Source organism: Mugil cephalus, chromosome 12 (assembly GCF_022458985.1).
Source record: "Mugil cephalus isolate CIBA_MC_2020 chromosome 12, CIBA_Mcephalus_1.1, whole genome shotgun sequence".
Taxonomy (NCBI): domain Eukaryota; kingdom Metazoa; phylum Chordata; class Actinopteri; order Mugiliformes; family Mugilidae; genus Mugil; species Mugil cephalus.
The window spans coordinates 15,740,369-15,763,366 of NC_061781.1; the positions used below are offsets into that span (position 1 = coordinate 15,740,369).

The 22,998-nt window shown below is 41.1% G+C and overlaps 1 protein-coding gene across 1 annotated transcript; it reads right to left on the minus strand.

Annotated features, from left to right (window-relative positions):
* Window positions 1–13,693: 13,693 nt before the first annotated feature.
* Window positions 13,694–17,316, minus strand: pcdh8 (protocadherin 8). The gene is made up of 4 exons (XM_047601165.1): window positions 14,882–17,316; window positions 14,671–14,741; window positions 14,289–14,422; window positions 13,694–14,173 (listed from the first exon to the last, which is right to left on the minus strand). The coding sequence occupies exons 1-4, from the start codon at window positions 17,240–17,242 to the stop codon at window positions 13,833–13,835; spliced, it is 2,907 nt and encodes a 968-aa protein (XP_047457121.1). The 5' UTR covers window positions 17,243–17,316; the 3' UTR covers window positions 13,694–13,832.
* Window positions 17,317–22,998: the final 5,682 nt, after the last annotated feature.

The following is a 22,998-nucleotide window of genomic DNA, read 5'->3' on the forward strand; positions in this document are numbered from 1 at the left end:
ATATCTTGGCACCTCGTTCATGTGATTCACTTACCAGTCGGCAAGAGGATGATTAGAGGTGAGATTAAATTGTTTATCATTACGTTTTTGCTCCTGTTGCAGGCAGGATCACACCTCAAGCTGCACACAGGAAATCTGGCGGTGGTGAGAGGACACGATGATCAACGCAAGTCACTGAATTTTGCATGTTAATTGCGCACATAAAGTAAGGGGCCGCAAACAGTTATACAAGAAACAGATGCACGCTTATTGGCCACAGAGAATAACTTAAAACGGTCATATAACAACAACAAAACATAAGATTGTCAAAGTAAACACAGTTATCATAAATCCAGCTGATAAATATTAATCCCTCTACACTACTACGCTGCTATGACAAATCAGTATGTCTATAGGGTTTCTTATACTATTATGTGTCCTTTACCTCATAATAATGATCCATAACCCCACATAATCCATGTGTCATGACTCCTCAGTGGAGTACAAATCTTAAAGGGACAGTCCATCAATTCCCCAATAAAAGCCCTTTCCCCTATACTTGTGACTAGACAAGCAGAAAATTTTAGTTTTACGTGTCAGGGTTTTGAGAAGTGTGCCTCTGAAACTTTTTTTTCCCTTCTGCAGCCACAGAGAAAAGTTATACCGAAACGCCGAGATTGAATTTCAATGCTGCTGCTTGGGGAATTAAGGGAAAATATATTTTGTCCAGTCCGCACAGCATATTGTGCACACTTAAAGGGAATATATTTCTTAGTGGGATGTAGTTCAGAGGGAAACAGAGGTTTGTTAATATTTCCACAGTGACCAGGATATTGTTTCTGAAAAGACCCTTTGCTGTTGCTACAGCTAAATTCAATTCACTTCTATCCTGTCAGTGTGGCTCCAGACATCTTGAGGGTTAGATAAAACTAACGCTGCACGAGTGTTGTCCAGAATATCTTACCTTTGTGTCTGTTGCGAACTGTGTTTTTCTTAGATTAAGGGATATATATTCCTTCTTATTGCCGAAAAACCCAGCTAAAAGACCGAAACCAACAAGGAACTGATCCTATTAAGTGCAGCTTGGTCTATAACAGGCAATGTGTTTTCTCTGTGAACAAATTGCTTCATTTGTGTACTGCACTGGACCAGGAGAGAGATGGTTAGAGTGGATGGCAGGTGTACAAAGCAGAGGAGTTTGACTCTAGAGACGTTTGCATCCTGAGCCCCATCTGTGATTAGACTGAGGCAACAAATGCACTTTGTTTAAGGTTGGGAAAAGACTGCGATCTCATTTAACGCTCCTGGCCATGTTGCATCTTAGGTCACTGTGAACCCTTTTTGTGTGAAACCAACGTATGCTAGTGTCAAAACGCGTACATATAAAGGTAACTTAATCCAATAGTTACTGTAGGTAGATATAATGTCAGAAAACAAATAACCGTGCTTTTCAGTATCCTCATTTCTGTAAATTGCAGAATTCCCTCTTTAAAATGATTCCCTTATTATGGTAATAGTGAATGTAATCCAGGCTGCTTTACATTTTTTTCAAAGCATATTTACTGTTGCGCACAAATACAATTTCATAGGAGAGAGGGTTAACACTGTTGCACCGGGTGGCGTGTTCCTCCATTTAGATGAACATAGGAGCTGTTGTTTATTTTTAGTCAATCCCACATACACCGTCTTGCTGTCATAATTCACTGGCATGCCAAATGTGCATTAATCTGCTGTGGAAAATAGGTGCCAAGAAGTGACCTATTTACCAACAACTCCTCCAACCTAAACAGCCAAATAGGTCATTTGTACCTTCCCACAGATCCAACCCACAAGAGCATAGCAGAGGCAGGATATGTGCCACAGATAAACTGTAAAAATAAATAAATAAAAAATCTCTGATGGAAAATGACTGAATCTTTTAAAATATGACAGCTAATAATAAATCTTGGGTTGTTTCAAGTCATTTAAGTTGGATTTTTTTGTTTTGTATCCAAACAAAGATCTGTCTGATTACAATATTAGACACAAGGTTACGATCATAGATTCTAGATAAACAGCAATCCCCCTTGTTAATGTCCAACGTTGTGTCAACCCATCCGTCCAACCTGAGCTCCCCACGTGGACTTTGAGGACTGGCGTTTGAAAATCTGTAGAGATGCATCTAGGAGTTCCCTCTTACCTTAACCTGAACCTAATCTCATCTGTGGTGAGTTGTGTTTTGTGACACTCAACCTGACAACAGCCCTAACTCTAACCCAGTTCCAATATCCCAAGCTTCGAAAGCAAATGTTTACTGTACTTTGTGGCTCTATAAACTCTCCTTTGCTCCTATCATAATTATTTATTATGACCACTAGAGGGCCTTTTCATTTGTGCATGTTTTCTTGGGGCATTTTTCAAAATGATTGTATCCCAAATGGGAGCTGCTTAGCTATAGCTATGGGTAAAGTTAAAAAGAAAACTTTTCACATATACTATATAACTATAGGGTTGTTTATTATATATAATGTTGCTAGATGCATGCTAGATTGTATATTGCTCGATGTGTTGGTGAGCTGTTAAAATAAAAAAAAGGCTTAGTCTTATCTTTCACGTTTATACGAATGGAATTATTTGACTTCCTTGTCCTAAAGTAGTTTTCAAGCTACACAAGTCATATGCATTTAAATTCAAAACACGCTCAACTGAAAGACCTTTGCTGCATTTCACTGCCCTTACTTTCTTTCTTTCTTAATTTTTACTGGGGCTACTGCCATCTATAAAAAAAATATCCTTCCGGGCACTAAATATAAGCCGAGGGTAGAATTATGTTTTGTTTATACATTTATACATCTTTTTTGCTGGTTTTCTATAGACAGCATGGTCAGATCTTGGCCTGTTACTCATGGCTGTTACGCTTCCATTTCTGCAGGCTGACAATTGCCATGCGGGTCTTTCACATCTACCTTTATAGCAGAGCTGCTCTCCTGACTGTGGATTCAACAAAAGAAGTCTTACGCACCTCACAAGCCTTGTTATCATGATACACGTCGAATAAATTATGTTTGTTACTGACGAGCTGCGGATTTGCATGTAAATGTAAATCCTCAAGGGTCAACGTGCCAATTCTACAACATTTCAATTCTGAATCCGAACTCAGGAGTCAAGCCTCTCCAGAGCGTGTGGGTTAAAGAGTTGATGTTTTTGCATTAGAGTTTTAGAAAAACTCACTGGGGGTCCAAGAGCGAATACAAACCCTTGCCAAATTCTCAAAACTTAAACTCTAACTTGAAAAACATCTTGGATTCTTCCAGTGCAGTTTTGGTTGGTGTTTGGTGATATGAGTTTAATGAATTCTGAACCTAATCTGCATTTCGGGGGTAAGGAGCTAAGAATGTGACTGTCTGTGCAGAATGTGCCTTTTAAAAGGTTTATGCAAATATGCACCTAAAACCAAGCAAATTACCTGCTCATCAATCAGTCTGGAAAACAAGCGTGTCACACACTGCTCTGATCCAAACACAAAACACATTGGGACTGTAAAACTATCTGGTACTTTCTGGAAGAGAATTCACATTCAAATCACATCAAACTTTCAAGACTGAAATCACGAATGTAATTACGAGGAACAAGAAAACAAACACCATAACCTGCAACACATTGACAATTATTGAGTGTCTGCAGCGGCAGTAAATGAAGGTCTTGGGTCAGTGCAACAAAGCGGTATCCTTGATAAGGTCCAAATTGTCTTTGAATAAGCCAGTCAAACATATTAAATAATTGCTGTGCACGATATGAATGGCTAACTTTGTCATAAAATTGACCAAACTGCTTAGCATAATACTAAAGTACAGCCCATTACAGACAGTTTTTAATGCCGAAATCTCGATAAGGTGTAAATGGTTATATACAGGAGTGCCTACACATACATGCATTATGAATATTTCAGCAAATCCATACTATTTAACATTTAATCAACTATGTTTTTCAAGGAATGTGGAATTTATTTCAAATTAGTCCTGTAATTGTAAATAGCCTGAGCAGCACAGTATTGCAAGCATCAGGAAGAATTACCCCTCCTCCTCAAGATCTATTGATTATTCATCTCAGTAATGATCTTGTGTCCCAACTTGTTAGACCTCAGTCCTCTAACATATTCCACGTACTTTGAGAGACTCTAGCAACAATTTACTGGTCAAATTTCAGAACAGATGTTTAGCACACGTTCATGATTACTGCAAGAGTCCTTGATGATCATGGGAATATCATATGGATTTTTCTGAGTGTGAAATTCAGTTTCAGGCTTTCAGCAGCTCAGTTGAAGAAATTCTTTCTTTCCCTGAGAAGCCATTGTAATGTCAAACCCGCGAGAAGTCTGCAATTACACCTGAAGACATTTCCAGGTACGCGTTACAGAAAGGAGACCCCTGGAGTTGAAAGTGAAGAGGTGAAATTCACCCCATGGGATACATTATGTTGATGAAATGGCAAGGAATCAAGGCGAGATGCCGAACGAACACCGGAAACAGACAACATCAGCTGTCTGAAAAGATTAGATCCGAATCGGTCACGCCGTTGACTAGATGCAGGACAGATGCCATCAGCTGTTCGGCTGTTGGTGGACAGAGTAAGATCAAGGAGCGATCTGATGCCATAAGTTACGCAGCGATGTCATACTATGACAACTGATCCAAAATGATGACAACTGAGGAAAATAAGTCATTGGTGATGAATCGAAAGCAGCTTCAGAGCACTTTGGAAAGGGATAGGGTGCACCCTACATAAATAGAAATAGACTTGTACTACTTTCATAATCTATGAATTGGGCAAAATAGCAGCCTAACAAAGCTGATTAAACAACACAATGCATCTCATTTGCTTTAAGTGGTGTAGCAATTACAAAATGTTGGTTTAAAGAGTGCAAACACTGTATTTCCATGCAGTTTCTAAACATTTGTATATAAATTAAGGCATAGACTGTTTCTAACCGATGGAGGTGCTATAGGTAGCAGATGCAAGAAGAGGCTTAAGGTGCAAATCACTCATGATCACTAGGTAGATCTTTTTTTTTTTTTTTTTTTTTTTTACCTAAACAAATATCTGTCTGATTATGGTTACAATATTAGACACAAGGTTAAGATTATAGAACCTTGACATTATGCCCACTAGATAAACAACAATCCCCCTTGTTAATGTCCAATGTTGTATCAACCCATCCATCCACCCTGAGCTCTGCACATGGATTTTGAGAATCTATAAAGATGCATCTAGGAGTTTCCTCTTACCTTGACCTGAACCTAACTAGAAATAGATGTGTACTACTTTCATAATCTCTGGATTGGGCAAAAGAGCAGCCAAACAAAGCTAATTAGATAACACAATGTATCTCACTTGTCTTAACTGTTACACAAAGTGGTGTAACAATTACAAATAGTTGTGGTTAGTCCTAAAGAGTACATACTGCATCATGCAGTATCTCCACGTTTGTATATAAATCAAAGCACAGACTGTATCTAACCAATGGAGGTGCTATAGGCAGCAGATGCAAGAAGAGGCTTAAGGTGCTTAAGGTGCGAATCACTCACGATCGCTAGATGCTGACTCCAGAAAATTCAGTTCCCAATAGACTCTCATTGCAAAATCATCAATTTCACATTAAGTAACCCCACATTAAAGTAGATATTGGGCCTCAAAGATGGCGACATCCTAATGCTGTGGTTTCATAACAGTAGTCCACGAAGCAATGGGTTATTTCCATGTATTACATACCATAAACAGTTTGACAAATAAAACATTTTCAACTTTATTTGAACTTAACCAGATCTGGCCTGTCTAGTCCCCCTTGGTCCAAGCCCTAACTCTAGCTAACATCCCCCTTTCTTTAGAGCCTCACTCAGGCACAGTGGCATCTTCTCAGTGAACACTAGAAAAGAAAACAAGCTTCAGTTGTATTCAGGTGTTTTACACCTGTTATAGTAGGGCTTTAGGAGTAAACAGGCTTAGAACAATCGTACAGCGGCATATATGCTGGAATCTGTTTTCCCAAATGCTGTACTTGGTATCAAATAGGTAGTCCGAATCCTGCAACAAGACATTCATACACTGTCAAGATAAATATAGATAAATATCATGCGTGCCACTTTATTTCTGGGGGTCCCTCTCTCTAAATCCACTGAGCTGAATCTAGCGCACAGTCTCACCAAGGTTGCGCCAGATGCCTCGTCTCACTCTTAGCTCAAGTGTCCCACATACAGTGTGAGAGAATTGCTGGTTACACTGCTCTTAGGACTGGCAGAGAAGCAGCAGGTTAGAAAAAAAACACCTCCCAGGAGAAATGATTCAAGGTATTGGAGAGCCAGAGAGGCGAATAAAGTGAATGCAATTTCAAAGGGGAAATAATGGAGGTCATGGCGTTTGATGTTCCTATGCTGGTCACGAAAATAACTCGGTTGATGATGGAATCAATCACACCTCCATGGCAGTGAATGTTAATGAAGATATGTTTAGTTGTTGTGTTTTTTTTTTTTTTTTTTTTTTTGCATTTTTAATAAACAGTGATCAAGCTTAGTCATCCATTGCTTCAGACAGAATGAAGAGCGGTTATCTGGAGACGTGCCTGGTGATATCAGCTGACTGAAGCAATAATATTTGAGATGTGACGGATGTTTTTTTTTTATTAAATATATATATATATATTTTTTATAGCTGTTCTTCTTCTTGTGTTTTTGTTGTGATGAGTGAACACAAGGTCAAAATGGAGTTTATCCTCTGATATCACCTGCCAGTCCAGACAAGAGAAATGCTCACTCAAGGTGACATTACTTTGGTGTCTGTACTCAGCATGCCACTACAGCTTTCATTTCCCGTGAGCTAAAATTTACAACTTATCCTTTGACAGGAGGAGTAAACATCTCTAATATGACCCAGGCTGTGATCTTCCTGGATAAACAAAAGGAAACCTGCCTGAGCCGCTATGATTTTTGACAATCCCTGCGAAAACAACAAACAAACCGCTTTTTAGTTTTTATATATTTTAAATACGAGCCTATAAAGACCTTGAGAAATGGCTTAAATTGTATTAGAGAACCAAATTGAGCATATAATGCTACGATATATTTATAACAAGATTTGCGATGTTGACAATGACAACATTTCTGTGCGGGATTACTGGAAAGTGAGAGCAAAGGAACGAACCGTGCCTACATAATTAGGTGGAAACAGTTGATAATAGATAGTTACAATAGCAATGGGATCTGGAAGAGCTCATGACATTTTCTTATTCTTTCTCCAGTGGCACTTTATCTCAGGCCATGAAAGTTATTTGGTATGCAATGGATCAATCACCATCCTCAAAAAGTCATTTAAATTAACTCCTCGGGCTGATATCTATCCAGCAAAGTGGCCGACGGAGGCAAGAGACTATCAGAAAATTACAAAGGACACAACCTTTTTATTTTTTTATGTGAAATTGAAATGAGACAAAACTGAGCAAAGTGCGGCTTCACAAACATTCTAAGATTGTTCTTTTTATTTTTTTTTTCTTCTTTTTTGAATCTTTGAATGTTTTTCTTTGCACCAATTTAAACCATGAGGAGCAGAGTTTTTCCCTCACATCCTGGGCTCATCATCCGCTCCCTGACAACACTCTCTGTCTTTTTATTGACAGCCAGACCAGCCGCTTGGCAATTGTGTCCTAGCATGCCACTGATGCGGAAGTCGTCAAAAACCATGACAGCTAAATTCATTTTTCAGAGAAACACCGTCCCTCTTATTAATTCTTAATACAAACTGAGGGTAAAACCTCTGCACCGAAGCCCGGCTCCCCCTTTTTAAATTAAGGAGTCCAAAGTGAATGTTTGATTCTCACTAAATAAAAATAAGCCAGTGTCTGTGCAGTGCATGTCTAATTGCAGATGAAGCGTCAAATTAAAACATCAGGGACTGGTTGGAGGAGCCGAGCCGAGCCGAGTCTTCGTGTTTAAATTTATGTTTGAGATTATACCATTTTCGAGGAAGGTGTAATTTGTGCAGCAGCATTACCACAGCAACACCACGTTATTAGTTTTCGACAATTCTCAGTCATGTTAATGCCGGGGAGGAAGGAAAACAGCATGCCACCTAGCGTGATGTGAATAACCCATATATCTCAGCGCCAATTAGTATCAGGCTGTACTGTAAAGTGACAGGAAACTAATTCATAAATACTGTAGCAACATAAAAGAGGAAGGAAGCCATGCACAGAAGAAAAATAAACTGTCAGTCCCGTACAGACAGGGGAACATCAACGGAGCCTTTCCAATTACTTCAAGGTTAACTGTGAACCACTAATAACTTCAGGGAACCGAAGAAACAAAACATTGTTGGCTAATTACATAAGCAAGTCATTTAGACTGATTGATGCAACATGTTATTCTCCCTTGCTCTCCTTTTCTCGTCCACTCGTTCTCTCTTTTCCTCTAATTTTCTCTTCTATATAGCAGAGGACAGCATAAAAGCTGTTTTTTTTTTCCCTTTCCTTTGGCAGCTGTCTCCATGACGGCCCACACTGACACAATGAGACACCCTCCCTGCTCAGCAGTAAACCACAATCAAGTGGTGAACAACTGGCGCAGATTTATCATCATCAGCTCAGGACCAAAAGCTGTATGTGTGAGCTGACACACTCTGCAGATAGAGGACTGCAGGCAGCGGCGTTGCTGTGCAAGGCAGAGGTCAACTGCACTGCTACTGAGGTGGAAAAACAATAGTCAGCCTATGTATTCATTAATTCAGCGATAGGCTAATTTAATATAGCCTGATGAGATGAAACATTCTGTCTGGGGATAGCTTTATGCAATACCCTTATAACAAAGAGGCTTAAAGGGAGATCATTTATTGTTGTTTCTTGTTGGCTCTTTGGTCACTGAGGTAATGTTGTGCATATTATGCGGGGACCCTTATTTGTTTAAAGATGGACGCTAAAAGCTCATCCTGAATACAAGCCCAATTGGAATACGGGCTTATGTTCCAGATATTATAATAAACATGCTCACCATGAATGTTAATTAGCTGCCCCCCATTATATTGATATGCGGTTAAAGCAAATGAATATTAACTGCGTGGAGCTCCCGTTTCAGATTAAGACAAAAGGACAGAATATGGAATTCGCGGCTCTGAATTACTCGCCGATGTGCTTCAGCTGAAAATGAGCACTCAATGATCTGATTGCCGGAGCCCCTCAAAATGTACTCATCCTTTGTTTGTTCATCAGACTTGAATGCAATGCATCCTTAGCCCTGCAGATGATGCCACTCCGGATCGAGATATTTAAATCGCTGATAGCCCTCAGCAGAAAAAAATAAAATAAAATAATAAAAAAAATATGTAAACAGAGCAAATGTGCAGTTTTGGTGAACTTGTCACTAAAAGCCCGAGCCGCACAATGAAGAAAAACATCTGAAATGGCGCTGAGAATGTAAAAGCAGTGACATATTATTAGTGCACTGTGTGATACTGTTGAGCTCGGGCTTTCTGCGAGTCTCAGGCTCAGTGGAACTCCATTAAAAAGCGATGTTTTGAGCTCATGAATTTCCCTGCCCTGCTTTTGCAGAGGGAGATACAATGAAGCCGTCACAGTAGCAATACATCCAATGTGCTTTTTAGTTTTTCACATTATATTTTCCTGATTACATCGTTGCCTGATTGTGGTGGTGTACAAAACAGTGACCCATAAGTGTAAATGATGTTTGGGCAACCTGTAATTTTCTGAGGTTACATAGCATGATGTTTCCCCCTAGTGGTATAAGAACCAAAATAGAAAGTCAAACTGCTGGTTCTGCCATAGGCTACAAACACTAATCTACTGATTAATGGTCTCTGTGAGTTTACTCCACCCACAGTTTGCATGAAGCTCTCATGAAACTTAAAACAAAACATATTGTGAATAATGACTGACTTTCTAAATGATGCATTTAACTTATCGCTCTTGACACGACCAGATTGACTTTAAATTCTCCAGTGAATAAAGTTAAAAACAAATAAGTAACTAAATAAGATTCCTGGTTTTAGCATTTATCCGTTTGATGAATACGTGGTGACAAAGTAAAAGTGGTAATTGATGCGGGAGAGGAAAGTGATAGATGTCCTCTGCATCATACCTGGCAACACTTCCTTTGAAATGGGTCTCTGATCTCCCTCTCATCTGACAGCCGAGATAAGAGGGAAAATCTGACGGAAACTATATCAAATCAATCAAATCAGACAACTAAACGCAAGCCAATAGGCATACAGACGTCTACGGGCAGAGCCACACAACACCATACGGTTCAGTTTTAAGTATAAATCCCATACGCACCCTTATACGCTGAGAGGCCAACAGATGACTTCCAAAGTAAACATGTATTAAATTCACAGCTCTTTTTTGTGTTGCTTCATCTGCAGCTCCCATCTGTAATCGTTGAACACTTTTCTCCACACTTTTCATAAAAACTGTGCAGATAAACGAGATGCTTACGATGAGGCAAAATGATCTGACATTATATCGTATGATCACCTTGGATTAAGAGCTGGTTAAGATAAAACGTTTCTTGAATGATTCAGTCCGAATGTTACCCTCATCTCTACGTTAAATGTGAAGCTGGAGACCGCCGCTAGTTAGCTTAGCATAAAAACAAAGGGAAACCTTTAGCCAGCCTCTCTCCACTTGCATTCACTTTGTGGTTCTTCTAAAGCTTTCAAACTGAAAAGAATAGGGAAGGAAAATCTAAGCCAACCTGCAGAAAAATCTTTCCAAACTAAACTATCAAGAATGCAAATAAGTGTATTTCCGATAATGTCCTTTAGATAGATTGTGGTCCAGTGGCTTCATCACAAACACACAGATATGAAAGGAGGTTATTTACAATAAAACTAGGCATAATGAGTCATAAAGTGATTTAACTGGACCTTAAGTGCAATCTCCAATGGGGAAGACATTTGCGAAAAGCAATGTTCTAACGGTCACAATGGATACTTTCTATATACGATATGGTGTATTTATAGAACATAATTACAGTGAGATGACAAAGCCATGGCGATAACATCCCATAATTCAGAAGAAACTGTTGCTTTTGCCCACGTCCACTTCGCACGCGTCATGTTTGAAGTATCCTAAGTGATCAGACATGAGTAGGGGAGGGAGGTCGAGTTGACATCACTTATAAATAATATCTATATGGTTAAAGAACATAAGCAGCTCAGCTGCAACTGTCAGGTAGAAAACAAATGGTGTGTTTCTTTCTTTCTTTCTTTTTTTGTTTTTTCCACACCACGCCCACAGTTCAAAGCACCTAAAAGTCAATATCCACATTTGGCAGTTCGGGCAAAGATGAAGATGAGGTGTGAAGCGCACAAAACATTGCGTTGTGTAACGGGCCTAAAGCATCACATCGACTCAGAAGGTCTCCATCTTTGCTATGCCGCATACTCTGGGGAATTGTGTATCAAAGATGAGATGCTAAGAGGCCATAACAACATAATCACAGGTATACAGTTAGCTATTTGTCAAAAATAAACCTAACATCACAGGTGCGGAGGCTAGAAATGACATGTGCAGATGTGACTCATTTGTCAGTGTAGCCCTGATGAGCTGAAAACAAGCTGTAAAGCACTTACTTTCTATTGCCTGGGGAGAGTTTGATTGTGCTGCAAGAGTTGCAGTGGGATATTAATGACGCACATTTTATGCCAAAACGTGTATTTGGACATACCTTGTGGCATAAATTGTCAGGTCAGTGCACAACTTATTTGACCTACAAGCAGCATATAAAGCAGCGATAGAGCGAACCATATTGTATTGATTGATAAATGCATTTTCCCTCTGTGTACAATTGGCTATCTGTCAGATGAGTGCACATCACTGGGGGCATAAATATGACCTTCTTTCTTATTGCTTGCCGTTTGTATGGCGTGGCCTTGAATCCTCAAGTTAATAACTTAGCAGTTTACAAACAGTAGTGACTTTTGAAGTATTATATATTTTATTTTATTTTATTTAAAAAAAAAAGGCTGGTCAGAAGAGCTTAAAAATGAAATTAGTTTCAAACACCGTCTTTTATTCATGAGGCATATTGTGGTAATGTGTGAGAAGTCTTGTTTAGAGCTTTATGGTTATGTAAAAGGGATCTAATCCACTCCATTCCAGCTTTTATCACAGCTATCAAAAGCTAAAAAAGCAGGTATTTATGCTCATGCAAATGAGCTCTGCTCTTAGCCCCTGTTTGCTGCAGAGCAACAGAAGAAAGAGAGGAAAAAAAAAAATAATGGCTCGGTTAAAATAATGCCATCCTCTAATAGCTGTTCTTCTGCAGCAGGTTTGGAAACTACACATTCTCTCGTGGAGACAGCTGCTCACATGGCTGTTATGTAATTTTGCAACAGCCCTTTACTCTTGTCTCGTATACGCTGCCACATATCAAACGCGCGTTGAAATTGACCTTAAAAATAATGAGGACAGAGTACGGTGACAAACCTGTACGCGAACAGAGGAAAATCATCAGCAGAGCGGCAGATATTGTTTAAAATGTACATTTGGCGTTGACCTTTCAGTTAAACAAATCAGGAGCACATTTTGGAAATGCTGATGAAAAGCAATTTTAAAGCGGGGCGTGTACATTTGAAGTTGTTTGATGAAAACGGCGCGCACTTCCCCGTGGACACGGTCCCTTGATTGAGAGATGTGTTTAATATATTTTTTATTTTCTTTTGCATAATTTAGTTACAGAATTTCTTGCAAACGTGTGCCCTTGATTTACTTCCATACACTCCTCGGTTTTGGGCAGCGTAAGCAAGAAACACAAACAAACGGGGTAATGTAAGCGCTGGATAATTTCTATGCCACGTCTACGTTAGCGTTTAAAAGACCTGGCAAGCAGAATTCGGGGTGATGTTTGTCACCAGTGTTTCTCGTTTTAAAACTCATCAATGTCTCATCAATAAATCATTTGGGACCAGAGACAGTTTGCTCTTGCCCTACTTTTGTATGGATGAATTAAACTTAATAATAGTAACCGGTTTTGCAAGTACGACGGCGAAGCTAAGCAAGCGAGCGCCTTATCAGTGCCTCAGTATTCACTTTGTCCCATTTTCTGGGCTAAGGCAGATGAATTTATGTGCAAGGGCTGAACGTTTGCCCCCTCACAGCAACAAATGACAGGCAGGAATTTGTCAAGCAGCCAAATACATGTTGTACTGTGTTGTGTGGAGTGATGTAAATTATTTCCAAGAGCTGAAACAGGTGTGACAGCAAGCAGCATGATTTTGTGGGAGTAGTGGTTTATACTTTATTTTCCACTTGAGTAGCAGCTCTACTGTCTCATTTGCATGCGAGGAACACAACTGAGCAACCTAGAAGTCTTCAAAGCCAGTCTGCCAGGTAATGGGACGGCATGAGATTTTACATCTGATCAACACTGACTCGGAGTCCTGATCATGTAGATTCAAACTGGGGAAAGAGTTCCAACACGTTTACAAATTCAGACTGGGGTTCCTGGTGTCGAGGGAGAACCATTCATCTTCTGTAACATCTTTCAATTAAAATGACTCGTTGTCACATCTGATTATATTAGCCGTGTCATCAGGTTTGATAAAACTGTTGAAAAAGCGACATATTTCACTTGTATCGGGAAAATAAAACATGTGTCACAGAAGGAAGTATGAATGGATTTTATTTGGAACATTTCAAACATGTATAAAAATATGAAACCATTTATACATATATAATATAATATAATATAAACCAAAAAACAATATACTACTGAAATTCAAATAATGGAACATGAATAAACATAATTAAATACACAGTATATACACCAATTAGTCAGAGCAAGAACAAATATTTACAACTTTCCATGAAGTTTTTAAAAGATAGTTGCGACCTCTAACGCTGTAGCTACCGTTACAATATTTGGACTCTGCCTATGCACTGCGGCACCCGCAACACCGGCCTCGTGCTGCTGCTGGGGGAAGTAGGAAGGAAGGGTCCCGGTCCTGGAGAAGCTGTGCATGCTGCTGCGGGATTTCGGCCTATCTGTGCCGTAGCCGGAGTCCTTCCAACACTGGGGGAGGCCATTAGGACCCGCGAAGACGGGCACCGGGGAGAAGCCCGTCCTGTATGCGCCATCTCTCGGGCCTCTGAAATTCTGTGTTGGTATTGCGCAGTAAGTGCTTTGGCAGTCGCCAGATAAACTGTTAGCTACGCCTGAAATGAAAAGAGGAACAGACATGATGAGAAACTGATGATGCAGATATCACATTCCCACCATTTATCGTTTGCACAAGCCTGGGGAACGCTTATGTTTTGCTTATGAACTCACTTTTTCGCCTCGGTTGGAAGGTGCTGAAGTTCTTCTTGCCTCCGTCTCCACTGATGTCAGAGTCGCTGTCGTTGAAGTCGCTGTCCCCTTTGCCGCTGTCCTTCACGCTCTGCTGGTCAGTGCTGCTGATGCCACTGCAAATGCAATCAACAGATACTGTATGAGCCACGACTGCACCACATTAGCTTGATTATTGATGTATTTTTTTTTTCACGTGCTGGGCCTGGCTCCGCGCTGCCGCTCTAACCTCATTCTACACGAGTGCCACCAGCAACAAATTGCACGCACGCTAAATGTTGTGTACCCCGTCTGCTCGGCGAGATTTCGCTGTTTCCTAAAACACATCCTATCTCAGAAAAGAAATTTCATTTAGTTGTCTTACCTCACTTGCAAGCAGTATTTGTCACCCTGCCACACAGACGTTGGTTGGAAATGCTTGGAGGGCAGGAACATCTAAGAGAACAAACAAAGTGACAGCAGAGAGCTTAGTTTCCATTTCTGGCACAAAGATCAAGGCAGCACCAGGGAACATCATATGCATGTGAAAATAAAAGATGAAAAAGGCTGAAAAATCCAAAATATAGCTGGCTCACCTTTGTTTCTGAGTCCCCACTTCTCTCCTCATACAGGCAGGAATCATCCAGAGACAACGAGGGCCTCTCATGGAAAAAGCCTCCTTGACCTGTGTAAATGTTTGGTTCTGCTGAACCAAGCATGGGAATGGGCCTGCTATCAAACAGATTCTGGTGCGCGGATTCTCTCTTGCTGCCATAGCGCCTTCCTCCGCGGCTGAGTTTGCATGTGACAACAACAACCACTATTGCAATCAGCAACAATGCACAACCCCCACTGAGCATAATAATGATAATTAGTGAGCCATCAATAGCGGAGCCTTCTTCATCACTTGACCGCAGCACAATTACAACTTGGTCTTCGGAGGGCTCTGTGTCGGAGACGACGAACCTAATGGTGGCACCGCTCGAGAGCGGGGACCTGCCATTGTCACTCACTGCGATTTTCATTTCCAGCACGTCACCAATTTCAGCTGTCAGCCGCTGTTTTAAAGCAATCTCTCCGGTGTCTTTGTTCATTGTAAAAAGCTTTGGGTCACCTTGTACAATTTGGTAGGAGAGCTCGCCGTTCACTCCCTCGTCCGCATCTTCGGCTGAAACGAGGAGGGCAAGATAGCCGGATGGTGCATTAAAGGGCAGCAGAATATCAGCAGAGTCATTAAGGAGGACGGGGAAGGTGAAGTATGGATAGTTGTCATTCTGATCCACGACTCTGATCCTGATTGTTGATGTGCTTGAAAGAGAGGGGGAGCCTTTGTCTTCTGCTTCAATGATGAGTTCAATCTGTTGAAGTGTCTCATAATCAAAAGACCTTAAAGTATACAAAGACCCTGAGAGGGAATCTATAGACACATAAGTGGAGATTGGGGATCCTCCTGGCACCTCTGAATCAATTAGTTTGTAAGACACTTTGGCGTTCTTTCCCATATCGAGATCCCGAGCAACGACGGTGGTGACATATGAACCAGGGATGTTATTTTCCAGGACCGAAACTTCATAAACTGACTTACTGAAGAGAGGAGGGTTGTCATTCTCATCGGTCACGCGGATAGTATACTGTCTGACAGTTTTGAAAGGTGGGCTTCCCAGATCTTCAGCAATCACAGTCAGGTTATACTCGGGAGTCTTCTCTCTGTCCAAAGTTGTGGTGGTGACAATCATGAAAGTGTCCCCATATGCCTGCTGCAGAGTGAAATGCTCGTGCCCGAGGAGGCTGATGCGCACGTACCCGTTGGCGCCAGAGTCTCTATCCGAGGTGCTGATCAGAGCCACAAAACTCTCCGCTGCTGCCGCCTCTGTGATGTAGGCGACTCCGTCGCTGCTGGAGGTCATCGGCTTGATGCTGATTTCAGGTGCATTGTCATTCACGTCCACGATGTCTATCACAACTTTGCAGGTGGACGACGCGGAGTTCGCGCCCATGTCGGACGCCCTGACGCCCAGCTCGTACGACCTCCTCTTCTCAAAATCAACAAGCGACTTCAGGGTCACGTCGCCGGAATACGGGTCGACGTGGAAGACGCGCGCGGCTTCCGGTGATAAGCCGTCGGCGAACGCGTACATCACCTCGCCGTTGATGCCGTCGTCGGGGTCAAACGCGTGCACCCTGAGGACTCGGTGACCTACCGGAGAGTCTTCGTTCAGCTCAACTTTCAGAGTGCCATGCTCAAACGTCGGGCTGTTGTCATTGAAATCCAGCACTTTGATATTCACAGTCATTGACCCGAACTTTGCAGGCTCCCCTCCGTCGGATGCAGTCACCAGGATCGTGTAGGAGTCCTCCGCCTCTCTGTCGAGCTCCTTCACCAGGATCAGTTCAGCAAACTTCACCCCATCCTCCCGGTCGCGCACTTCCACGGCGAAATGGCTGGAGGCTGAAATGTTGTAGCTCTGAATGTAGTTTTCACCCACATCCTGGTCGAGGGCTATCTGCAGGGGGAATCTGGAGTACAGTGGGACGTTCTCCACTATCTCCAGATTTGTCTCGTTGCGCGGAAAGTGAGGAGAGTGGTCGTTGATGTCTCTCACTTCTATCTCCACGTGGATGAGTTGAAACTTTTCCCTGGAGAGGGCCACGATGTCGAAGGTGATGAAGCAACGGGGGGACCTGGGGCAGAGCTGCTCTCGATCAATTACTTCTGCGACACTCAAAAGTCCGTCCGCCTCCCTCATTTGGATCACAGAGGAGTTGTTCTCTTGCATGAAGCGGAATGATGTATCGGGGTCATCGGCCGGATCAATCTTTAAATCTTGAGATAAATTGCCTATCTCAGTCCCAGGTGCATCCTCTTCATATGTGAAGTACCTTGTAGTTGTGCACTGAACTGTGCATGAAAGTACAGCAAGCACCAGTCCAGCTACTGCAATCTTGCAAAATCCCATGTTGAAGGGCTAGAAAACGCTGCCCCAAACAGTCATAAATGATGCAAGCAGTCCTCCACTTCTGCTGTGTCAGGTCGAATCTCAACTGTGCTCAACTCTGACTTCGCTGGGGGAGTATAAACCCCGGTGTATGCAAATAGCCTGCCCAGCCGACCAATAGCCTGCCAGTGGTGCACCAAAAGGAAAACGTTTGGCCCCGCAGCAAACTGCTGTTTGCTGTTTTGCAAATGGCTCATTAGATAAACTGATTGTGGAGCTTTAGTCTGCGCTGATAACCGTTTTACTTAAACAAATCTGCACATGGCAATTAATTAACTAACTAAATCACTTGCAGGTCTGTATATAATAGGGCCACATGCCACCAGAGGAAGTTTAAAGTCAGCTGAAAGCTTGGGGACATTATGCAGAGGCTGCGGTTGAAAGACATAAACATGCAAGGGGGAGGGGGGGGGGGGGGGGATACACAAGTCAATGAAATTATAATTGCTTGTAATTAGTGCAAAAATGACCAAGGGCTTACCCGAAACTATTAGAATGATTGACATTCTTAATGTAATTTCTATTAGTTGTAGGCCTGCTGCTGCCGTGAGGCATAAAGCAAGAGCAGTAAGTGTAAAGGCCAATACATCAGTGAAAAAATCCTACTTTAAACTTTTGTAAAAACACAAGTCAATGAAATTATAATTGCTTGTAATTAGTGCAAAAATGACCAAGGGCTTACCCGAAACTATTAGAATGATTGACATTCTTAATGTAATTTCTATTAGTTGTAGGCCTGCTGCTGCTGTGAGGCATAAAGCAAGAGCAGTAAGTGTAAAGGCCAATACATCAGTGAAAAAATCCTACTTTAAACTTTTGTAAAAACATGAGCAAGGGTAATATAACTATTAAAGTAAAACTAATAGTTTAAATCCTCTGGTTGGTGATATATATATATATATATGACATCATTTGATTATTTATGCTGTAGCACCAGTGTGTATGCAACACATTACTGTAGCTGCTGCAGGTGAAGGTAGTAGTTTTATTAATATATAGTTATTATTATAGTTCTGGTCTTTTAATAAGAAGACCAGATACATCTAAGAGGTCAGGAGATGATCAAAGGTGAAGGAAAGAAAAAAAAAAGAGTTTGCATAGATAACTAATTTCAGGGCATTTTCTTTTCAGTTCAGCATTTAGGTGAAATATCCAATCATTTGAATATTCATTCATATCTAACCATGTGAGAAGTTGAGAGGAAATATCACTATTTAGTGGAGCTGTTAACAAACCACATCTGAAGTGTGACCCTGACAATACACTGCTTTTTAAGAAGCAGAAAAGAAGAAGGCGAAGCAAGAAGGTGCTGTATTTTAAAAGTGTGTCATATTATCCAGCATGTAAAAATTCATCTTAAGTAATTAAAGGTGTCAAAACACATAGTGGAGTACAACAAGATACACTATTTATGTCTAATATGTATGGAACATATTTCAAAATTTGTATTTAAGTACATTAACCGATTAAATAAACCTTGTTACTTTCTACCACCCTCCACCAAATATATAGTGGAAGAAGTATACCAATTTTTAAAGTAACAATAATACAACATTTTATGACTTTGGTAAAAGCGCTGACATGTAACCATATCAAACATACATTTATATTTTAAGTGTAAAAGTAAAAATGTGTAGAATGACTGATGTCAGGCATAACATTATGACCCATGGCCTAATATTGTGCAAGTCTCCCTTGTGAGGAGAGGTCTGTGTAGATCAGACTCGTTCCAGTGCACCCCACAGATACTTGTCACTAGTGGGATCTAGTGAATTTGGAGGCCAGGTCAACACCTTGTGCTGTTTTTCATATTTTTTGAGTTGTTCCAAAATTGCTTTTGTGTGTGTGTCTGTGTCAGGCTGCTGGGGATGGCTGCTGCCATCAAGGAGTGTCACTGCTATGGGGTTGGGGTGCCCGGTCTGGTCTGGCCTGGTGGTTGCTGCTGGTACACGACGAGGTAAGTAACATCCACATGAATGCCAGGTCCACAAGTTTCCCACTGAATTGTCACAACATGGTCAATGTTATTTAATTCTCCTGCCAGCGACTTTTGTTGTTGTTGTAGCTGATCTGTGTATATCGTATGTCTTTAAATACTATACTTCCATCACATATGTATATACATATGTATATATGTATATAGGTTCACCTAAACTCAATTGTCACGACTACATGATGTCACTGGAAGATTGAAAATAGAAACCTAGAGAAAATATCTGATAATAGATTATACCAGGTCTCATCTGTAGTATATACTGTATATCAAAATCTCGACGTGCTCACACCCTGACATTTATTATTATCATTGTTATGATTATTATTATTATTTGCTTTTGATCACATTCATCTGTGGATACATTGACCGTTAATAATCAACATAAGGAAAAGTCTGAATCTCCTTTTTCCTGTATAACTGCTGTAAATGTCTCATCTGTTCAAACCATACCATAGTAATTTATATAGCAATTTAAATAACTGTCTGAGTTAGAGACAAACCCTGGCGATATAATCCAGACCATGTGTATTGTAATAAACACTCAATTGCACTTAATTTACCCTTTTCAACTATTGTTCTATAACAGTGGCTTTAGAAGTCACAAGAATAAATGACTCAGAAGGCTATGTTGATTAACACACACACACGCATGCACACACACACACGCACACACACACACACACAACAAAAGAGCATGAGTCAACCAGACCTTTGTCAACCATATGGGTGATTAGGTTCTGCTGATTAAAAGGCGTCTATGGCCCTTCAAAGGGCTCTTGACACCTCACAAAAGTTGGAGTTAAATCCGTCTGAGCCCCCCAAGAGGGCACATACAGGAAGGTGTGAAAAAGCACACAATAAAGACCCACAGAGGCCAGAGATACTTGTCAACGAGAGGCGATAAGGAGCTCTGTGCTAAACTGCCGTATATATACAAGCCCAATTTTGCTTCTATACTAAATGTGAAAATTGATTTTCTCTTTCAAACAGCAGTGCCAGTGCTGTTCTTGGCACGAGTGCCAGGCAGCATAAACAAAAAGAAAAAAAAGAAAGAAAGAAAGAAAAGAAACAATAACACAATGTTCAAACACTTTGTAGCACAGTCGGCCAATTTCTAATGTATGCTACTGAAAGCTGCTGAATTTCCATATTGATCTTGGAGTGTGCTGCAGTCGGATCACATTGCAGAAGAAGTGGATGCTTAGACTTCGTGCTCAAATCCGCCGAGTCAACAAGTGGTTTTCCTGTACGCTGAAGATGGTCTTATGTCACAAATCATTATATCAAGAGGTATTTTGGACTTTATGCCAAGGCGGGCCAGTGCAAACCCCAGTTTATTCTCTTTGAAGTGGGAATGCCTGAGATACTTATCTACACTCGGAGTATTACCTAGACGGTGATTGGCTGGTCCCCAGGCTGTAGACAGGATGCTTGCGTAGCAGCCAACTGCTGCGTACAAGGTCAGCGGTTTGTGAATGCCGCAAAACACCGACGTCTCACAGCGGTAGACCAGAAGCATCCGTGTTCGGCAAGGTAAAAAAAAAAGACTACTTCTTTCTGTCTTTCAGTGTAGTCTGCTGACTTTGAAGAGAGCGATAAAAACTTCAGTTCCTGTCAGAAAAGGGGCAGTCTGATAGCAAAGTAAAGCAGTGATCATGTCCTAAATATAGCTTTCACTTAAACTGATACAGATTCTTCCAGGCGGGACTAGTTTTAGGCAGCTGAAAGAGATTTTGGTGATGGCCTCATCCACAGCCGCTTGATAGCTTCTGCGTCGATTCTCCTCTCGGCTTCTTCAAATGGTGCAAACCACCGTCTACTCTACGTGATAGACCGACTAAGGATGAGTACTTCATACAGCTTCACTTCAAAGAAACCAAACCATCCCTTTAAATCATTAAGCTTTAGAAGAGCAACCACATTGCAGCATCGCTGGGCGAGAAATGGTCCACTGGTGTATCTACTCATTTTTGTTTTTATTTTTATTTATTTCTCCGCTTTTCAGCCTTCATTAAAAACAAGATCTGTGCTGAACACATGAACACAGAGCCAGTAGGGGATCAAACATAAGATACTTTTCCGCCATTACCAGACACACAAAGCCTTTAGCACAATAGTCCCATGCTGGCCGGGTGTCGAAATCCAGGATTTTATGGCTATGAGGAGTCAGAAGGTAATGCCGAATTATTAGCCAAATTAGTTGTTTGCCACTAAGAGGATTACACTTTAATCTTATCAAATGTCTCACGCACTTACCACTCTGTGTTGCACCGGTTCAAGGTACCAGTCTAGCAGCTGTTGATGTAATATTTCTGTCTAGCGCAGATGATTAAAATAGAAGCTGTGCAGGTAGAGATGATCTGTTCATTTGAGAGTCTCTTCATGCAACCTACAGTGTGATTAAGACAATTGCCTCATATGAAATTTCACCTCCCCGGCGTCCAGAGTATTTTCCCGATCAATACATCACCACAAGGTCACCAGAGGCCTCGCCACAAACAAAGCCCAGCTAACACAGGAGTGATACTTGTTTGTCACTTAAATCAGGTGATTAATGCAGATCACGGCTTGATTAAGACGTGTGTGGTGACAGTAAGTGCATTACAGCAGATTAATGGGCTCGGCCATCTGTTCTCTCGCTGAGGTGATTTTAATTAATGGTAAGAATATTGTTAATCTAGCCTTGGCAGTCGCCATCGCAGCAATCACAGTGATGGTCAGAAATCAATCCGATGTCGGGCAGGCTTTGACACTGTTTGAAGGCCATTTGAAGATTGCGTCTCCTCCGCCTCACGCGGCACCAGGTAGGGAGGCAGGAAAGGCATTTGGTGACACCGGGAGCAGTAATCCTGGCATATGCCACTGGGAACAAATGTCTCAAAGGCCCACCTTTTGGATAACAGCCACCATGTCACCCACTGCTTGGAAATTCAGCCAATTTTTGTCATAGTTTCCAGGTTTTCAGCCCTCAGTAAAAAAAAAAAAAAAAAAAACAGTGAAATGCAAGAAAGAAAAGTTTCCATGATAATATTATATTTTTTATGCGTTGTATGTTTTATGGTTAAATGTGTGGCGACTTGTCACAAACATTATTTATAGGTTTTATTTACGGGTTTTGCATAACTAGATTTATTCAGTTATAGAGCTGGAAATCCAGGTATGAACACATACCAACTACAAAGCAGACCCAGCATGAAATACAAATATGCTATTATGCATGCGACATGAAAAAGAAGAACAAAAAAAAAAACTAATCAGAATCGTTTCCTTGTTCTGTCTCCAACACGTGGCAACTGCAGAGATGCGGTGCTGAATCTCACCACTAAATGAAACGACGGTTGTGCCGTGCATTAGTAACCACCAGCTGTGTCGTACTGTCAGAGTTACTGCATGCACTCCAGCTCTCGCTGAGAGAAGCATGAAATAAAACAAAGTTCTGACATCTGCGCTCAGGTTTTTAGGGATGTTTTTTCTTGTAATCTTTGATGCCTGGTCGTCTCCTGGATCATTTTCTACGCGCCTGAAAAGTCCACGTGACGAATTCGGAGAGTGAAAAAAAAAACAAAAAAAAACTAAATCATTATTTGAGGGAGCTGTCCAAAACAGATCAAATGTGACCCCGTCAGCGCACCGCATTTTGTAAAACATCAGGAGAAAAAAAAATGAATGTTACAAACCTCTGATTTAATCTTTAAAAAACATGTTCAAAAGCTTGTTGTGT

Bases quoted from the DNA above. Each gene is read 5' to 3' on its own strand.
- pcdh8 (XM_047601165.1), bottom strand. From the start codon at position 17,242: ATGGGATTTTGCAAGATTGCAGTAGCTGGACTGGTGCTTGCTGTACTT. The intron at 14,742-14,881 runs GTGAGCCAGCTA...TTGTTCTCTTAG, and splicing joins GTGGGGACTCAGAAACAAAG to ATGTTCCTGCCCTCCAAGCA. The intron at 14,174-14,288 runs GTGAGTTCATAA...TTTTCATTTCAG, and splicing joins CTTCCAACCGAGGCGAAAAA to GCGTAGCTAACAGTTTATCT.